The 20,367-nt window shown below is 37.8% G+C and overlaps 1 protein-coding gene across 1 annotated transcript; it reads left to right on the top strand.

Annotated features, from left to right (window-relative positions):
• The first annotated feature begins 7,019 nt into the window (after nt 1-7,019).
• Nucleotides 7,020-7,439, top strand: LOC138887356 (uncharacterized). Its single transcript, XM_070169093.1, has one exon. The coding sequence runs from the start codon at nt 7,020-7,022 to the stop codon at nt 7,437-7,439; it is 420 nt and encodes a 139-aa protein (XP_070025194.1).
• Nucleotides 7,440-20,367: the final 12,928 nt, after the last annotated feature.

Below are 20,367 nucleotides of genomic sequence, written 5' to 3'. Positions count from 1 at the left end.
CATAAGAGGTGACATGGTATATGGAAGTTATGAGCTAAAAAGATAGCAATTGGGGTATAAGATGATGAAAATCTCTCACAAAAGGGTCCTAAAATCACAATGCACACTTAGTGCTTGATAGTATGCTAAAATGGGCTAGAAATTTAAGCATGTCTCTAATTCTTGGTTCAATTTACAATTTACATAAAATAAATTGATGTTTCTAAGAGTCCCGAAATTTTTGTAAGAATTTAAAGAAATCTCTAATGAGGTATGTATGGCTAAAACCCCCTCCTATTAGAAATTGAGCTCTGTTGGTATGTGTATGTGCAAATGTGGTAAGACCGAAAACTTGATTAATGTATTGATTGGTATTTTACATGAATTGGTTTTGAAATGGTATATATATGCATGAAAGGTGTGCCTCATTATGTGCAAAGTACTATTCTAGATATTTAAAGATGTGCAAAGAATATGAACCATGTGTTGAAATTGCCTACACTTCACGTCAAGATTTAAAACTGAGAGTGCCATGCTAATAATGTGAAATCTTACCTATTCCTACAACTTGAATTGCTTTTGTATTTGCCTATGATCATAATTTGCAAGGTTGACATTGAAAGTGGAAATGATGTGATAATTGTGGCCCTAAGCACCAATGAGTTGATATGATATATGTGGAATAAATATTCAAATGAGATGATTAATGAAGTAACAAGGCCTAGGTAAGGCGGCTTAGCCGGTCGGGCCGTGATCAGACACCATGCCGCACACATGGTGGTAATGTGCTGATATTGAATTCCAGACAAAACGAAATGAAACGGTGATTGAGGTATATGTCTAAAATGAGGCAACCTAGCTGATCGGGTCGTGATCAGACTCCGCTCAAGATAGCGGTGGTATTGAGAACAATGATGAACATATTAAATGCCCCAAACTAAAGTTATGAAAATCATGTGAAAGTTTTATGATCTTTATTTGATGATGTGGTGTTCGGGTAAAGCTTTGATTGTCTCTTGTAAATTCTTTGAATTCTTTTATGATAGTTCTTTCTAATAAGATGGTGTTTAGTTATACATACTAGTACTATTCCATGGTACTAACGTCCCTTTTGCCGGGGGGTTTTATTTTTAAATGAATGTAGGTGTCTCCATAGCAGACAGTGTCGATCGCGCGTAGCGGAGTATCCTCCTCTCATAGTCTTGGTGAGCCCCTTTTTTCCTTCAAGGGGTTATGTTGCACATCTTTTGTTGTATTTTTCCACTGTTGATGTATAGCCAGGGCCTTGTTGCTGACGTTGTCATAATATTCTTTTGTATCCTTAGAGGTTCCATAGACATTTGTGTGGGTTATGTATGGGTGTTGGATGGGTCTATGAACTAGGTTGTAATCTCAACCTAGGTGAATATCATAAAAACAAAACATGCAGCATTTGGTTTAAGGGAAGTGGTAGAATCCTAACCTGTTTGCCTACCGGTTTAATAACCCTGTAACACTCAAGCAGTTTAACACAATCAAAATGCAATTTCCAGTTTTTATATTGAGACTGATTACCTATGGCTTGCCTAGGCGTGGGATTGTATACAATCACAATTATAGGAACTGTTTGAATAGTTGAGATTGTTCAATCTATGAGCATGCTGATCTAGATGATACAGGTTATAACAGGTGCTTTATATTGTTTTGTGTTTAGAGACATAATGCCTATGTGTGAGGCCATTTAGACCTTTTAATAGCCAGTTATTTATTTCAATCGAAATAGACATGTTCAACGAAATACAAACAGAACTCCTAAAAGACATGGTATCTAATGCATACAGGAGTGATAGTTTTATTAAGATAGGATTATGAGCCTAGGAGCAGGATCTCTAAGTGACAATACTGGTGCAAAATTTAAGCATGGAATAGTGAGATGTAGTGTACTGAAGCAATAAACATGGAGTCCTAAGGATAGTACATCTAATGCATGTTTAGCATGATACAAATGAACACATCAGTCCTAGAGCGTGTCTTCTAATGGGGATTCGCAGAATATAAAGCCTACACCATGTTTTCTACCCAGTATTTCCCATAATATCATACAACTACCCTCCCTTTTCACTAGTCTCCCCAATATTTGTTTACAATTAATTATTACAGACCAATGATTGAATAAATTATATAAATAAAATATAGATTAAACTATAGGGAGCCTGAAGTATGCCCAAAGCAAATCCTGGTGTACCAGGCCTTTAGTAGTCTCAAATGCCCATGATTTCATTGCCACATTTATGTCCAGGTATGACAGAGTTCCATAAGGACCTTAAGGACCTCGGGCAGTGCTCATACCTAGACTTCCTCAAATAAGGACTGATTATGTGCAGTGTGGAAGAGCCATCCCTGATATGCTAGAGTTCAGAGAGATCTCAAGGATCTTTAAGTAGTAAACATACCAGAGCGGCAGGATGTAATAACCTAAGAGTAAGTGAGAGCGCTTGACATAATTTAAAAAGGTTTTGGTCAACAGTATAGAGAGGACTCTTAGAAGTGAAAAGACTTTTTGAAAACCAGTACTAGTTTGGTAGTAAAACAACTTGAGAAAAGTATGAAAATACTTTGAAATTAGAACACAAATCACAGAACAACCAGATTCAGAAACACTTTGGCAAAGAGATTCCACACAGGGAGAGAGAGGTTGGGGATACATAGGATACACCTTAGTGTATATGGAGCACATAAGCAAACAGATGCACAGAATTCTTAAGAATTTGGTAGAATTTATAAGTTAGTAACAAGGGTATGTGATGGAGCAAAGATTAAAGTAGAGACATGTTGAGGACACATAAACCTCAAACACACAACTAGAGTTGCCTTGAGAGACTAGATGACTTAGCAAAGTAGGGTAGGAAAGGACCTAACTGAACAGACTAGGCAAAACAGCACACAAGCATTTATAATGTAGACATGCTAATCACAGACTGAACAAAACAAGATTTAGACATGCTAGATAAACAGTAGTCAAGAAAGTATAATTGAGACATGCTAATCACAAATTGAACAAGACAGTGTTAGGCATACTAAACAAGATAGTAAACAGGAACAAGAATGAACTCACAACTGATGAACTAAGGCAGCAATGAAACACATAGGGTTTAGACTTCAAAATTAATCAGAAGCATACCAGCTAGGAACAAGAACACGGAATATAGAGCAAAGGTCACGCAATAGTTAGCCTTGCCTGTCAGCTAGGCCAATAAATATCACAAGTAATAGAGAAGAACAGAGAGAGATTTTTAGAGTGTAAGCGTAGTGGTGAACTAATGTTCGCGTGTCAGAAGTGAGAATAGAGGAGAGTATATATAGTAGTTAAGAGTAAGAAGAATAAGGTAAAAGAGATCAATCATTAAGCAATTAAGGAAGCCATAGGATAAATTACACATAAATTAGTGTAATTTTCTCTTAATTAAGGGTAATTACCCAACGGTAAAGGCATAAAGCATTTAAGAAAAGAAAATCAAGTGAGAAATTAAGGGTAAATGGATAGAAGTTTAATTAAGGAAATAATTAGTGAAGAATCAGTAAATATCACAGTTATTGAATAAGGTAAGAAAACTAATCAATGTCGTAAACAAAAGGAAATAATCAAGAATCAGCACATAGTTTTTAATATAGCCAATTAGTGAATCAGAAATTCAAACAATACTGATTTAAATGTGAAGATATAGTTTTTCAACAAATAGACAAATAGGCTGAAATAGAATTTCATAAACATACAAAAATTAGCCGAGAAATCGAATCAGAAACCCTGATAGAGATGAACAATGGTAAAAAATCATAAGACACTGAATTAGACAAAGGGGGAAATCATGAAAGCCAAAGCAGTGAAAAAACAATGTAACAAGTAACACGGGAAGACTCAGAATCGAAGAAAAAACATAAGAAATTAGGCCTTTAGCATAAACTAGTTATCATTGAAGCAAACTCTTCGAAATCAGGGAAAAACACATAAAAATAGAAGATTAAATACTTAAAATCAGCAAAACGTTTTGAAGAAAGAGATTTTCAGGAAACCCTAGTTTATGAAAATGGGAAGCCACTCAAAAATCAGAAGATTTTTGTAAAACTCATGTGAAATAAGTTCAACCATCTCAGATCTTGTATAGATATGAGAAGTTCAAAGGACGAATTTAGGGTTTCGAGAAAACAACATAGAGATGAAGAAGTAGGCTTAGAAATTCATAGGTGTAAGGCGAAATAGGAAAATCTTACTCGAAATCGAACCGGAACAGCCTAGAAACAGGAAAGAAAGGGCCACAGTTGTAAGCGGACTGACCCTGGTCCTTCTAGGACCTTAGAGATGGCGGTACAAACATAGGAGAGGCCATTAGAGGCATGGGGGTAGTGAGAAACTACCATGAACGGCAGTGGATGAGTGACGATGAGGGTGAGTTAGGGTTAAGATTGGAGAGCATTTGAGAGGAGGAGGGGTGAGTGACGACGGTGAGAGGAAAGAAAATGAGAGGTTTGGGGGAGGGGGATAAATAGGGTTTAATTATGATAGAGAAGCTCTGGACCGTTGATCAAAATGATCAACGACCGGGATTGGCCACGGTATTGGGTCGGGTGGATTCAGATTGGGCCTAGGGGTTTTGGCCTGGTTTTGGTTTAATATTAAGGGGGTTTTGGGCTGGTGTTAAAAGGGTTAAGTTTGAAATAAAAAGGGCTATTTGTTAAATACCCATGTATTTGAATAAAATTATTTTATAAAAAAATTAAACATGAGAAAAAGAAAATTTCATGCACGGGGATACATTAAAAATAACTATTAAATATTTTAAAAATATTTCGGGCTAACTTCTGGTAATATAATGTAGTGATGTATGCATGCACTATAATTGAAAATTATTGCAATTAACCAAAAGATGTAAATCTGGATATTTATGAAATAATTTGGACTTAATAGGACCATAAATAATAATATTAAATCAAGAAATGTTTTAAAAATATTTGTGATGCAATTTGTAATTATTTATGTGAATAAAATACTGATATAAATTAATTTTAAAAAATATAAAAATTATGGAAAAATACTAATTGATGCTAATGCATAGTTTTAAAGGTATATATGCATTTCAAAAATGGGAAAAATTGTGTATCAACACGAACAATATTTAAATAACAACTAACAATTTAATAAAAATATCTGCAAACTTTAAAATTTTCCAAAATTGGTAGTGCAAGTAATAAGCTCTACAGAGTTTGCTACAAATTCTAAATACAACTATTTAGAAATTAGTAAAACAGTGTGAATACAAAATAGGAAGGTAATTACAAAGCCTACGAACGCAACAACAGGTTTACCTTGAGTCTCCACAGCAACGATCTGCACAGCTACTAACGATCAAATACCAAGATCTGCACAAAAATGTACACAAGTGTAGTATGGGAATGACACAACGGTGCCTAGTAAGTATCAAGAGTAACCTCAGAGGAGTAGTGACGAGAAACAATCAAGACACCATTGGTCTAATAACCTGTAACAACTCGACCAATCATTTTGAGAATTTACACTTTTTTCGGTTGTTTGAGGGTTTAAGTAGCTTCGTAGGAGGTATTATGACTTATGTGACTCATTGGTTTTGGTTTTCAGGTTATTTGGAATTGATTTAGACGAATGATTCTCAGCTTGAAGCTTTAAATTTGAAAATTTTGACCAAGTTATTGTTTTTTAGTATTTGACCTCAGATTGCATTTTTGATGGTTCCATTAGCTCCGTTGGTGATTTTGGACTTAGGAGCACGTCCGAATCGTGATTTAGAGGTCCGTGGTGGAATTTGGCTTGAAATGACGGAAGTTTAAATTTTTGAAAGTTTGACCGGGGAGTTGACTTTTGATATCGGCATTTAAATCTGATTCCGGAAATTGGAATAGCTCTACTATGACATTTATGACGTGTGTGAAAAATTTGGGCTCAACCAGACGTGATTTGATAGGTTTCGACATCTTGTTGGCCCAAGAACAGGTGAAGTTTTGAAGAATGACAATTGAACTCAGTCATGGACCAGGTCCATCATGTGAAGCATAATCATGATCAACCTATACATTTGAGATGCACGTGAAGGAGATAAGTCCCACTGATTAAGCAGCAATATCTCTTGATCTGATCGAAAAGGTTGCATATTGGATAAGGGGAGAAAGTTTCCTTATATGAAGAGAACACAATCCGGATAAAGAGAGTGTTAGAGTTTGATATCGTCAAGGACTTAACTACGATAGAAGATCAGAAATTGAATCCCAATCAAACTCTGATTACTAACCTATTAAATGACAATGATTCATCTCTTTTACAGCTATTGCACATACGCTGAAGTTAGACTAAATTGAAAGCAAAAGAGCAAGGCGATTTTGCAAGCAATTTATGTGAGATTTGAGTGTGCACTCCTGAAGCTACTTGAACGAGATAGAAGAACCAGTTCTATTGTGTTTTTTCTTATTCTAGTTCAATTGTAGTAGGTGGTTCAAAGTTGTACCTTTCCAGCTTTCATAGAAGCAATTGTATTAGGTACTTTGAGAGTTCAAGTTATAGGCTAACTTGAAGTTGTCGCAACAGTTAGAGACTAGTTTCTACAACGAGATTAGAGGTAATACTTAGGTTTACAAAGAGTTTTGTAAATGTTGTTTTGGCTCAGTGATTTAGTGAAGTGTTGGGGAAAAACCTACTGAGTAGTAGGTCGTGATTTTTTCACCTTTTGATCTGGGAGTTTTCCACGTAAAAATCTATGTGTTCTTTATTTTATGTACTTTTAATTCCGCAAACAGTAGTAGTTAAAACACCTAGAAGAACCTGGTTCTTCTAGATCGAAAATTGGGTACCACACAAATCACCCCCTCTTGTGTGGTATTGACGCTTAAAAAATCAATTGGTATAGAGCGGGTTAACCTTGAAGAGGCTAACACCTTAGGAAAAGGTCAACATGAGTGCACCTCCTGGAAACTGAGAAGGGAAATCCACTGCTAGGCCTCCACTTTTCAACGGTCAGTACTATTCTTAGTGGAAGAACATGATGAGGGATCACATCATAGGAGAAGACTATGAACTCTGGGACATAGTCACTGATGGCACACTGGCAACTACAAAGAAGAATGCTGAAGGAGTGGATGTTCCAAAGACTAGAGCTGACTGCACTGCTAAAGACCTGAAGAAGTGGGAGAAGAATGATAAGGACAAGAAATGGCTTGTGTGTGGACTAGGTCCAGATGAGTATAGTAAAATTCAAAGTTGTACCACTGCTAAGGAAATCTGGGACACTTTGCAAGTGGCTCATGAAGGAACACCTCAAGTGAAGAGGTCCAGAGGAACAATGTTGTACTCTCAGTATGAGAACTTCACCATGAAGGAAGGAGAAACCATCCAAGAGATGTATACAAGGTTCACCACACTGACAAATGAACTTAAATCTCTTGGAAGGAATATTATCTAAGAAGATAAAGTTGAGAAGATTTTGACCAGGGTTTTTGCCAATCTCTTGGGAAAGCAAAATCACTGCCATTCAGGAATTAAAGAACATTTCTACCCTCAAGCTGCATGAAGTAATAGGAAACCTTACTGCCTATGAACTGAGAAGGAAGACCATGAAAATGGATGCACCCAATAAGGAAAGAAGAGTAGCTCTCAGAATTGTTGAAGGTTCAGATCTAGAGCATGATGAAATGGCTATGATCACTAGAAATTTTAAAAATTACTTGATGAGAGGAAAGGGTTCTTCAAGAGGTACAACCTTCAACAAACCAAGGGCTCCTAAGAAACAGACCAATGAGGGCTGCTACAAGTGTGGTAAGACTGATCACATGATCAAGAACTGCCTTCAATGGGAAATTGAGTGAAAGAAGGAAAGGACTGAACAAAGGAACAAGAAGAAGGAACAGGTTCAACCAAAAAGGAACAAAGGATCAATAGAGGCTATGGTTACTGCCTGGGGAGAAACATCAGACAAGGAATCAAAAGAGGAAGCTGGAGATGAACAATCTCTTATGGCCATAGGAGAATCAAATGATGAACAAGAGGTAAGTATTCTTTATCTCAAAGACAAGATTAAATTCCTGTCTAAAGAAAGGTTGTGTGAGCTATTGCAGGATTTCATTGATGAGTTTGAGTTAATTAATAATAAAAAGGAAGAGCTGTATAGGGAATGTATGATCCTAAAAGCCAAGTGTAAAAATTTAGAGTCTAGGGCTAGTGAGAGTGAAAGTGAAAATACTGAGTTGAAGAACCAGGTTCTTGAACTTGACACTAGTGTCCTAGAACTTAGGTCTGAGAACTTAAAACTGAAACTAGGAACAAGAAAGAAGAAAGCTGATCACACTCATCTCACCCTAGAAGAAAACTTAGGAAAAATGAAGGATGAGCTAAACAGGAAAGATGAGCAGATAAGAGTACTAAAATAAGATCTAGGGAAGGTAAAACATGAACTAGATAGAACTTTCAAATGGAACAAGGTTTCTGATACACTCTCCTGGCTACACGAATATCACAGTAGCAACAAAAGAGGACTTGGTTATGGAACTCAAGAACCTAAGTGGGATCCTAAAAATAAGTACCTAACTCTTCTTGGAAAAAAAAATTTGCATACATTGTGGCAAGACTGGTCATTACAAAAATGAATGTAATGCAAAAGAAAAGGCCAGTCAAAAGAACAAAACCTTTGTTCAAGAAAAAAATAGGCTGCCTGGGTGGGCTAGAAGGAATCTGATTTATCCCTTTGCCCATATAAAGGGACCCAAACTAGTTTGGGTTCCTAAGACTAACCCCTAATTTCTTTTTGCAGGTCCAAGTGAATGGATGCAGCCAAATATGGTACATGGATAGTGGCTGCTTAAAGCATATGACTGGAAGTAAGAACCAGTTCCTTTCACTTAAGGACTTAAAGGGAGGCAATGTCTCCTTTGGAAATGGGAAGAAAGGTGAGATCATTAGGGCTGGAAAGGTAAGTATGACATATTCTCACTCCATTGAGAATGTCTACTTGATAGATGGCTTGAACAAAGCCTTATTAGTGTGCCACAACTATGTGATAGAGATAACATTGTAGCATTCACCTCTACTAAATGTTTTGTGATTAATCTTACCACTGACAAGATTGTTTTGCAGGGAAAAAAATTTAACAATATTTACATTGTCGATTTTTCCACTCTCTCAGAAAATGAACTAACCTGCCTAAGTGTGCTGGATAATGATCCCCTCATGTGGCACAAAAGACTTGGTCATGCTAGTCTGAATCAGCTAAACAAATTGGTGTCTAAGGACTTGGTGATAGGGTTACCTAACATCAAGTTCAAGGAAGACAAAGTTTGTGAGGCTTGTGCAAGGGGTAATCAAGTAAGATCATCCTTCAAAAGCAAGAAAATGGTAAGAACAACCAAGTCGTTGGAACTGGTCCATATGGATCTATATGGTCCAATGAGAACCATGAGTAGAGGTGGAAAAAGTATGTAATGGTACTTATTGATGACTATTCTAGATTCATCTGGGTACTGTTTCTAACATCTAAAGATGAAGCATTTGACATGTTTACTACCTTTGTTCAAAAAACTCAGAAACAATAGGAAATCAACTTGCATCAATTAGGTCTGATCACGAAACTCAATTTGAGACTGCTAAGTTTGCTGAATTTTGTGATGAAAATGGTATAGATCATAAATTCTCTGCCCCTAGGACACCTCAACAAAATGGAGTAGTTGAAATAAAGAATAGGACTCTAGAAGACATGGCAAGGACTATGCTTCTTTCTAGTAAATTGCCCCATAGCTTCTGGGCAGAGGCTGTAAACACTACATGTTACATTATCAATAGATGCATGACTAGACCTCTTGTCGAGAAGACTCCCTATGAGTTACTTAAAGGGAGAAAACCAAATATATCCCATCTTAGGGCATTTGGTTGCAAGTGCTTTGTGCACAATAATGGAAAAGACTCCCTAGGAAAGTTTGATCCCAGAACTGATGGGGAGGTATTCTTGGGATATTCTTCACATAGAAACGCATATAAAGTGTTCAATAAAAGAACTTTGTGTGTAGAAGAAAGTGTACATGCATTATTTGATGAAACTAACACTCTTTTTAAGAGATAGGAACACGAAGATGAAGCCATTGGATTGGTAAAGGATCTGACTGAAGCCTTACCACAAGTCAAAGTGGCACTAAAAGAAGGAACATGTGATGGAACGAGTTCTTCCATCCAGGGAAACCTGACAGGGGAATTAATCAAGGAGGAATTGAAATAAATACCCTAAAAGAACTGGTTCATGACCCTGTTCCTCAGCAACAGAACATGGGAGAAACATCTAGCAGAAACTAGTTGGTTCTAAAACCTCACAAGTATCAAAGTTCTTATCCTATTGAGAACATTATCACTGATCCAATATCTGGAGTCAAAAGTAGATCACAATTAAAGAATCTGTGTGCTTTTGATGCCTTTTTATCTCTTATTGAGCCTAAAAATGTTGTTGAGGCTTTGCAGGATATAGATTGGGTGATTGCAATGCAAGATGAACTCAATCAGTTTGAGAGAAGTTAAGTTTGGCATCTAGTTCCAAGACCCAAGGACAGATCAGTCATTGGTACAAAGTGGGTCTTCAGAAACAAACTCGATGAAGATGGAACAGTTACAAGAAACAAGGCAAAACTGGTGGTCCAAGGTTACAGCCAAGAGGAGGGCATAGACTATGATGAGACATTTGCTCCAGTTGCAAGACTAGAGGATATCAGACTCCTCATAGCATTTGCAGCACACATGGAATTCACTCTTCATGAAATGGACGTCAAAAGTGCCTTCCTGAATGGCTACCTGAAAGAAGACGTTTTTGTGAAACAACTTCCAGGGTTTGAGAGTAAGGAATGTCCTAAGCATGTGTAAAAGTTAGACAAGGCTCTCTATGGACTCAAGCAGGCCCCAAGAGCATGGTATGAACGATTGTCCAAATTCCTGCTAGAGCATGGTTACAAAAGAGGTAAAAGTGATAGTACCTTATTCTTAAGGAAAAAGGTAAAGATCTCCTTGTTGCACAAATATATGTTGATGACATAATCTTTGGGGCCACTACTGATAAGCTAAGTAAGGACTTTGCAAAATTAATGGGGAGTGAGTTTGAAATGAGCATGATGGGTGAGCTTAACTTCTTCTTAGGCTTATAGATCAAACAAAGTCCAAATGGAACCATGATCCATCAACAAAAGTATGCAAAGGAGCTAATTAAAAAGTTTAAAATGGAAGAATCTAAAGAAATAGACACATTCATTCCAACTGCCACTAAATTTGATGTTGATGAACATGGTTCATCAGTTGATCAAAAGTTGTATAGGGGTATGATTGGTTCACTCTTGTATCTTACTGCTAGCAGACCTGCCATTGTTTTTAGTATAAGGCTTTGTGCTCGCTTTCAGGAAAATCCTAAAGAGTCTCACCTGACTGCTGTCAAAAGGATACTAAGATACTTGAAAGGCACTAGTGATATGTGTCTTTAGTATCCCAAATGTAGCAATTTCAATATAGTAGGATATGCTAATGCTGATTATGCAGGTTTTCTAGTGGATGGGAAGAGCACCTCAGGTATGGCACACTTCCTTGGTTCATGTCTTGTATCATGGGCTACTAAAAAGAAAAATTTTGTGGCCTTGTCAACTGCTGAAGCTAAATATGTTGTTGCTGCTTCTTGTTGTGCTCAATTGCTATTGATAAATTACTATGGATCAAACAGAAGTAGGTTGCATTCCTATATTATGTGATAACACTAGTGCTATAAGTATGACAAAGAACCATGTTCATCATAAAAGGACTAAGCACATTAATGTTAGGCACCATTTCCTAAGAAACAACTATGAGAAAGGTATGATCTCCAAAGAATTCAGTGCTACTGATAAGCAAATTGCTGACATTTTCACTAAAGCACTGAGTAGGGAAAACTTTGAGAGGAACAGGATGGAATTTGGGATGATTAAGATCACGTAATAGGTCCAGCTTAGAATACAAAAAATAAATTGAATTTTTTTTGGCTAGGAATTCTAAATCTATGTAAATATCTAGATTAATTCTTACTCAATCTCAGACTTTAATTAGTATACTCCTGTGACATGTGTATATATGACTCATTAATCTCTTACAAAGTTTTTTCTATTATGGCATTTGAGGCATGTTCAAGAGAATTCTACATGAAGAACTTGGTTCATCAATATGAGTTCATATGAAAGCTCAGGTATGTTTTCAATACTTTGCACAATTAGAAAGATTAACAATTCAATCATGAACAGAAGTCCTATACTTTACAAATTCCTAGAAAATTCTATTTGTTGAAGCATTGAACCAGTTTCGTCCATTTTGAACTCTAAAACCGTGATTTTTGAATAATATCTAGGGAAGCCGAATAATCATTAAAAGTCTGGAATTACAGTTTGATTAGACTTCTATTTGACCCCTGAAATGCTATCATTATTGAATTAATGTCTAATTCTCTTTAAATATGCACCACATCTCAAATCTTCTTCATTATTCTAAATAACCGTCAAAAATTCTCTTCTTCAACTCTAATTGCTCTCTTCTAAAAAATTACCAAATTAACTCAGGAAACGAACAAAAATGTCTAACCCATAAGATCATCCTGGTTCTCCTCTACCACCATCACCCTCAAATTCATCCTCATCTACTCCTCCTAGTGAATCCCCAAAACCTAGGTTTCGAAGGTAGAAAATGTTGGCTCGAAAAAATGTAGCATCTAGGGCTCTGAGAAAGGTTTTAAATGAATGGTTGAAAGCTAGCCAAGTGAAAGAAAGCCCAGCTCCAAATTCTGATTCCAGTTCTGAGTCTGAATCCTTTCAATCTGCGACTGAGGGGAAGGACATGGGTCTTCTGACACTGAGAAGACTCAAGAATTCCCTACTGAGCTAAGTTTATCCGTTATTGAAAACTTAGAAACTAGGTTTGTTCTGGTTGGACCCATTAGGGATGTTAAGTTGGCTAAGACAAGTAGGAATGGAGGTAAAAAAAAGTCTGAAAAAGAAAAAGAGAGAGAGGGTGCATGTGGTGAAGAGAGGGGAAATGGGAAGGGAGCAGTTCTTGTTATATGTGGGGTTGCACAAGAGAGGTTAGAAGAGAGTGGCATGAAGTCAGGGGGAAGTGGGTCTGGGGAGGCTACTGAGGGGTTGGTTCATCTGAGCAAAAGGAGAGATGAACCCATTTCATCTATTGAAGAGACCCTAGATGATCTACTAAGAAAGATTGGGACAAGTTATAACCCAAAGAAATGCAAAGCTACCACACCAAAAGTCCCAAATGTTCCCAAGCCATCCAAAAAAAGAAAAACTTCATCCCCCAAACCTACTGCCTCTTCAATGCCTAAAGGAAGAGCCACAAGAAGCAGGGTAAAACAAAGTGAAGCTGACTTACAAAAGGCTCTAAAAGGAAGCAAGAAAAATAAAATGGAGAAGGGAAAGGGGAAGGTTGCAGAATCCTATGAGGTTATAGAGGAAGCAGAGATGGAATTGGTCCATCAAGCAAGGGGTACAACAGTGGAGGTTCCTATACCAAAACCTAAAAAGTCCAAGACTTCTTCCAAGAAGTTTTCTTCTGTACATGTGTCTGCTGAACCCTCACTAACCAAGAGGACAAGATTTGTCGTGAAAGCTAAACAAGCAAAAGTTTCAGATGATGAAGAGTGGAGTAGAGAAGAAGAAGAAGAGGAATCTGAGAAGGAACAGGACAAGTTTGTCATCTTTGGCAGGAGAGAAATTTTGCAAGGTAGATTGTTGAAGGACCTGGTGGAACCAAGGATGATGAGGTTGGTTGACTCTTTAACTGCTCAAGGTTGGAAGGACATGGTCCTTCAGATGGATGGGAGACTAGCCATAAATGAACTAATTGAGTTCATGGCTAATGCTGATGTTAAGGATGGGGTTGTCAGTAGCTTGGTGAAGGGAATCCAGTGTAATTTGATGCTGCGAAACTGGGAGAAATTCTAGATATACCCTCTAAAGGGTTTGATGGCTACACTAGGCAAAGGTGGCAATGTCTGGACTCCCTACCTACTACTCTTGAGATCACCAAGAATTTCTATGATTCAGAGGATGTGAATAAAGGCAGGGCGGTGTAGAAAAGTGAGATGAGGGCTGAGCACAAGGTTGTGTTTGAGTTTGTCAACAAGTGCCTACTGCCTAGACAAGAGAGAAGACATACTACAAATTACATGGAACTAGTTCTTATGGAGTGCCTTGAGAGAGGAAAGTAGATCAACGGGCCTTCTCTTATTGTAAAATTACTAGACATGGTCATCAATGGCTCCAAGGCTCATGCTACTCCATATGGCTTCATACTGACCACTGTTCTAGACAGTCTGAACGTACCTTTGAAGAGATGGGAAATGGCATCAAGCAAGGAACATTTTGGCATTAAGACTCTTCTAGCTTGTGACTATTCAGTCAATGCCATCCCAGCTGAACCTGGTTCATCTCTGAAGACACCCATCAACAGTAAGGTTAGGACTTTGGCTCAGGAATGTGTAACTAAGGATGCTGAAATTGCTAGGCTCAAGGCTCGTGTGGCTGAATTGGAAATTGAGAGGGATGGCCTTAGAACTGAGCTAGCAAAAGAAAAGGAGAAGAGTGATGGAATCCTTCAGAATATGCTAAACTTTCTCTAGACTCAACCCTCTAGCTCCTCCAAGCCTTAGGTCTCCTAGCACTTGTCTTCTAAACCTGTATAGTACCCCTAGTGAACCCCAGTGACACGGATTAGGGATTTTTCTTTAGTTGCTCATATTTTTAAAGTTTTTCTTTATTTTTGTGGACTGTTAATGGCAACATATCATGATCAATGACAACACTTGTTTTCTCTTATTGTATGATGATTCTGACCTTAATAGTTTAAATATGTTTGTTGATTATTGATAATTGCACCATGTTTTCACTTGCAGTTGCCCAGAGTCCATGAGTACTTATTAAAATATGGAATTCACATTAAGTATGTAACTTTTCTATGATGCCAAAATGGGGAAGATATTGTGCTTTACCAATTATTCTGAATAGGTGATATTTATAACCTAATTAACCTGGTCCTTTAAGAGAAGTAAATTTACTAAGTCTAGTGTTGATGGTTAAGTTGAGTTTTTATAGGTCTTTTAATCAGTAAAAAGCACAGAGTTTATCATCATCAAAAAGGGGGAATTTGTTGGCCCAAGAAAAGATGAAGTTTTGAAGTATGACAAATGAACTCAGTCATGGACCAGGTCCATCATGTGAAGCACAATCATGATCAACCTATACATGTGAGATGTATGTGAAGGAGATAAGTCCCACTGATCAAGCAGCAATATCTCCTGATCTGATCGAAAAGGTTGTATATTGGATAGGGGGAGAAAGTCTCCTTATATGAAGAGAACACAATCCGGATAAAGAGAGTGTTAGAGTTTGATATCGTCAAGGACTCAACTACGATAGAAGATCAGAAATTGAATCCCAATCAAACTCGGATGACTAACCTATTAAATGACAGTGATTGATCTCTTTTACAGGTATTGCACATACGCAGAAGTTAAACCAAATTGAAAGCAAAAGAGCAAGGCAATTTTGCAAGCAATTTATGTGAGATTTGAGTGTGCACTCCTGAAGATACTTAAACGAGATAGAAGAACTAGTTCTATTGTGTTTTTTCTTATTCTAGTTCAATTATAGTAGGTGTTTTAAAGTTGTACCTTTCCAGCTTTCATATAAGCAACTGTATTAGGTACTTTGAGAGTTTAAATTATAGGCTAATTTGAAGTTGTCGCAACAGTTAGCGGCTGGTTGCTACAACGGGATTAGAGGTAATCCTTAGTTTTACAAAGAGTTTTGTAAATGCTGTTTTGGCTCAGTGATTTAGTGAAGTGTTGGGGAAAATCCTACTGCTTACTAGGTCGTGGTTTTTTCACCTTTTGAGCCGGATGTTTTCCATGTAAAAATCTCTGTATTCTTTATTTTATGTACTTTTAATTCGGCAAATAGTAGTAGTTAGAACACCTAGAAGAACCTGGTTCTTCTAGATCGAAAATTGGGTACAACATTAATCACCCCCCTCTTGTGTGGTATTGACGCTTAAAACATCACATTTGTTATAGAAGTTTGAGGTTTCAAGTTCATTAAGCTTGAATTGGTGTGCGATTCATATTTTTGTTGTTGTTTGATGTGATTTGAGGGCTCGACTAAGTTTATATGGTATTTTGGGACTTGATGGTACCTTTGGTTGAGGTCTCATGGGCCTCGGTGTGTTTCGTATTGAGTTTTGTGCGAGTCAGGGCATTTCGGTACTCTAAGATGGTTCTGGCACTTTTGGAAGTGCGGACCGCACCAAATATATGCAGATCGCAGAGGAAAGTGCAGACTGCACAAAAATTTTGTGGACCTTAGTGTGGACCACACAATTTCGTGTGCGGCCGCACATCAAGATGTTCTGCAGGATCGCTGGTCCGACTTCGAAAGCTTATAACTTTTGATCTACAAGGAATTGTAAGATGATTCAAAAACAAAAATTATAGCCCTTCGTGCCTTGTTTCTAGAAAAAGAAAAAAAAATCATTATTTGGACATCTGTAGAGAAAGTTATGGTCAAAATACTGATGCCTGTTATAGAGAAAGACTGTGGTGTGCGGCCGCACGATTTTTGTGCGACTGCATAGATTGGAAGAGTGCGTCCGTAGCAGAATTGTGCGGACCGCACAATGATGTTTAGAGGAAGTACTATATAAGAGAGGATTAGGGTTTTATTTCACATTTTTGACCATGGGAGCTCCGCTTGTGGCAATTTTTCGTGGGTTTTTCAAGAAAATCATCGAGGAAAATCATTTTCTTCATCATTCAATTAGTATTTTGAGATGGAAATTTGGGGAAAATTGTAGAAAATTCATAAAGCGATATTTTGAGATTTGAATATCGTATTGAAGTCGTATTTGAGTGAAACTAGTTTGGTTGGACTCGTCAGTGAATGGACTTTCTAGTTTTGTGGCTTTTGTCGGATTTTGAGACGTGGGCCTGGGGTCGGGTTTAAACCAATTTCGGGTTCCTTGTCCATTTTATAGTTTTTCTTGTCAAATTCATTTCATTAGTACATATTGATGGTATTGTACTTGTTATGAATAGATTCGGAGCATTTGGAGGTCTAGTCGAGGGGCAAGAGCGTCGCACAGTAGAGATTTGATCGATTTGAGGTAAGTAACGATTGTAAATCTAATCCTGAGGGTACGAAACTCCAAATTTCGTATCATTTTATTATTTCAAGGTGACGCACATGCTTGGTGATGGGCATGTGGGCGTTTACTGTTGGGGATTATGACTTAGTCCGTCCCGTATCTATTGGATGCTATGTTTAGGCCTTATGTCAGTGTTGTTTGGACCTTAGAGGTCTTTTATTGCTATCATCCCATTGTTTTCGATTGGAAATCTATACTCAGTCATGTTATACTTATTGATTTCGTAACTCAGTTCTTATTACTTTGTTTTGATGCATATAAATATTGTTTTTGGATGAGCATCTTATTTTTACTGAGAGCCCGAGTGGCTTGAGAGGCTTATGGCTGAGTGAGGCTGAGGGCCTGATTTGTGAGTATATTTATGGGATCGAACTGCACACTGAATCATGTTTATATAGGTCGAGGGCCTGATTCATTTATGCCACGAGTTGGCTTGTTATAGCGCTTAGGCTGAAGGAGCCCCTCCAAAGTCTGCACACCCCCAGTGAGCGCATGTACCTATTGAGTGCGAGTGCCGAGTGCTGAGTGACTAGGAGGCATGAGTAATGGTGAGGTATGCCCGAGGGGCTATATACAAGTCACTGTGAAGTTTGACTGAGGGGCTGTATATGAGTGATATTTTGCCCGAGGAGCAGTTTATGATTTAATCATTTTGCTCACCATTGCATTGAGCCTTCATTGAAAACTTTTGAAAAATATCTTTAAATGTTTTTTTTACTAGAACTGAGTTTAAACGGGATAATTTGATTCAAACCCTAATTTTAAAGGCATGTTGTATTTTACTGCGATTACATGATATGAACTTTAAATATTTTATTGCTCGTCATTACTTCTCAGCCTTTATTTACTATTGTTACTTACTGAGTGTGAGTTACTCCCTACACCTTGTGTGCAGATCCAGGCATTTCTAGACTGGGTAGCGGGTGTTGATTATTCAGTTGTAGATCCATCGGAGTTAGTAAGGTAGTTTCCTGGCGATCACAGCCCTGCTTTCCTCACTCTTTATCTTCCCTTAGTTGTATTCAGTTATTAGCCTTTTAGATTGCCTCCACCCCTATCTCTAAAAGCTACGACATCCCACTGATCCCCGAATCAACTCTGCTAGTTGGCTTTGTTGCTATCAAGACATAGCATTCCAGACTATGTTAGTCTTGATATCGTTAGACAGTTGTAGTAGATGCTTATGACTAGTGACACCCCGATATCGAGCTTTCATTCCGCACCATGTTTTGATTTGAACTCCTTTATGAAGGTTTAATATTAAATAGTTTTGAAATTATCTTTGAAATGAAAATATCTTTTTGTTTAGGTAAGGTGTCAATTTCCCTAGTACCACGATAGGCGCCATCACGACATGGTTAGGGTTGTGTCGTGACAAGTTGGTATCATAGCCTAGGTTACATAGGTCATATAAATCATGAGCAGGTTTAGTAGAGTCTTGCGGATCGGTACGAAGATGCCTGTACTTATCTTTGAGAGGCTGCAGAAACTTCAGAAAATTCCATATTCTTGAATTCTTATCGTGCGACATTGATTCAGCTTGAAGCATAACTCCACGAATTCCTTCCACGCATTCGTGTGCGCACATGAGTGCTTGGTATCAGTTGTGCATCGACGACTTGTGAGTTCCATGGTTGAGGTGCGAGATGTGATTTTGGCATGTTGATAATGGGCCGGTCTGGAGGACTTGAGGCTAAGTTTTGATTGTAGCTCAAGCACCGAGGTGTTGATTGTGTGAGCACGTGCTTTTGGATTTATATGTTCGATAGTGTCCCTATTAGTGGAACTGATGGCTGGATGGCTACGTGATGAGTATTATGTGACTGTGAGATGTGTTTATATGATTTGAATGTGATGAGAAGGGTCTGCATGAGGTGTAGAAACAACTATTTGGAGCTTGATTTCCATCTTGATTTGAAGTATAGCCCCGGGTTATGGGTGTGCTGAAGGATCTTTTCATGTTGTTTAGTTGGTAGTGAAGTAGATGCCATGTCGTGATATGAGTTCAGACTAAGGAGGATTATGTTATTGCTTAATGTTTATGACGGTGGAAGGGTATAAAGAAATATTCGTTTGAGGTGAAGCAGGTGGGTTATCTCTTGCGGGGTGTCCTGAGGTGTGTGATCCCTATGTTGTTTTGAAGCGAGTCCTATTTTACCAGTGAATTATATGTGCTGCAGTTTGAGTTTGGATCGCTCATGAGAGTTGGCTTGATTGTTACGAGGATGAATACTAGCTTTGCAAATGATTTGAGGTATTAGATGGGTTGTGTCACATGAGCTTATGAAGGATTTAGTTGAATATCACTATGGCATTATGGTAGTGATAGAGTATGGGCATTATGAGTTAGTATGTGTTTTGATCTATAGCTTTGAGCCAAGTGGGGGAGTTTGCTATTGATCAGTTGATTGCACGGTTATGTGTTAGTATTGGTTTCTGTTTGAGGTATACTGGTGAATCTGTTATGGCTTACAGAGGTTGAGATCGAGGATGGCTTGAGTAAAGGAAATATTGGATAAGGGTTGTGTTATGCTTTATGGGTATGTGAGAAACATTAGATGATTTAGTTGTTGTTTGTAAGGGATGTAACGTGTATGGAGTAGGAAATCGCTCGGTGGCTTATAAAAATAGGTTACTTCCTTAGATGTTGTTGTACTAATGGGACACAGGTCGTTCAGACCATTTGATCAGTTAATTGAGACCTGAGTATAGTGGATGACCCTCGAGAATGGTTCTAATGGATTCAAGATTTCTATCTAACAAGTGGGGATCTTTAAGATGTGTAATTGGCTAGAAACTGAAGTTTACATTGGATGGTGTCAAGACTTGTGGTATCTCTATATCATTATGGATTCTACATATCAGTATCAGGAAGGTGAAAATAATGGCTTTAGATTCACAGGAAGTCTCTTTAGGGTAAGTATTTTGAATGTGGTACTTTCAGCGGCTTATAAACCTTAGGGAGGTGTGGTTTTATGCTTGGGTCTCGTGTGGTGAGTCTAGGTTAAGGATTGTGGTATTAGGGCGAGGAGAACTATCAATTTAGTGGTAATTCAGAAGGAACTCAGATAAATAGGACAACTTGGTAGTAGGTTGGATCAACATAGTAAGGTATATGATTAGTTCTTTAGGTGCTTATGAGGTAA

The sequence above is a fragment of the Nicotiana sylvestris genome, chromosome 3 (assembly GCF_000393655.2).
Source record: "Nicotiana sylvestris chromosome 3, ASM39365v2, whole genome shotgun sequence".
Lineage (NCBI taxonomy): Eukaryota > Viridiplantae > Streptophyta > Magnoliopsida > Solanales > Solanaceae > Nicotiana > Nicotiana sylvestris.
Note: the sequence above shows the minus strand (reverse complement) of the source record. Positions and strands in the feature narration are given on the sequence as shown.

Coding starts and splice junctions, on each gene's coding strand:
- LOC138887356 (XM_070169093.1), top strand. CDS start 7,020: ATGATGAGGGATCACATCATAGGAGAAGACTATGAACTCTGGGACATA.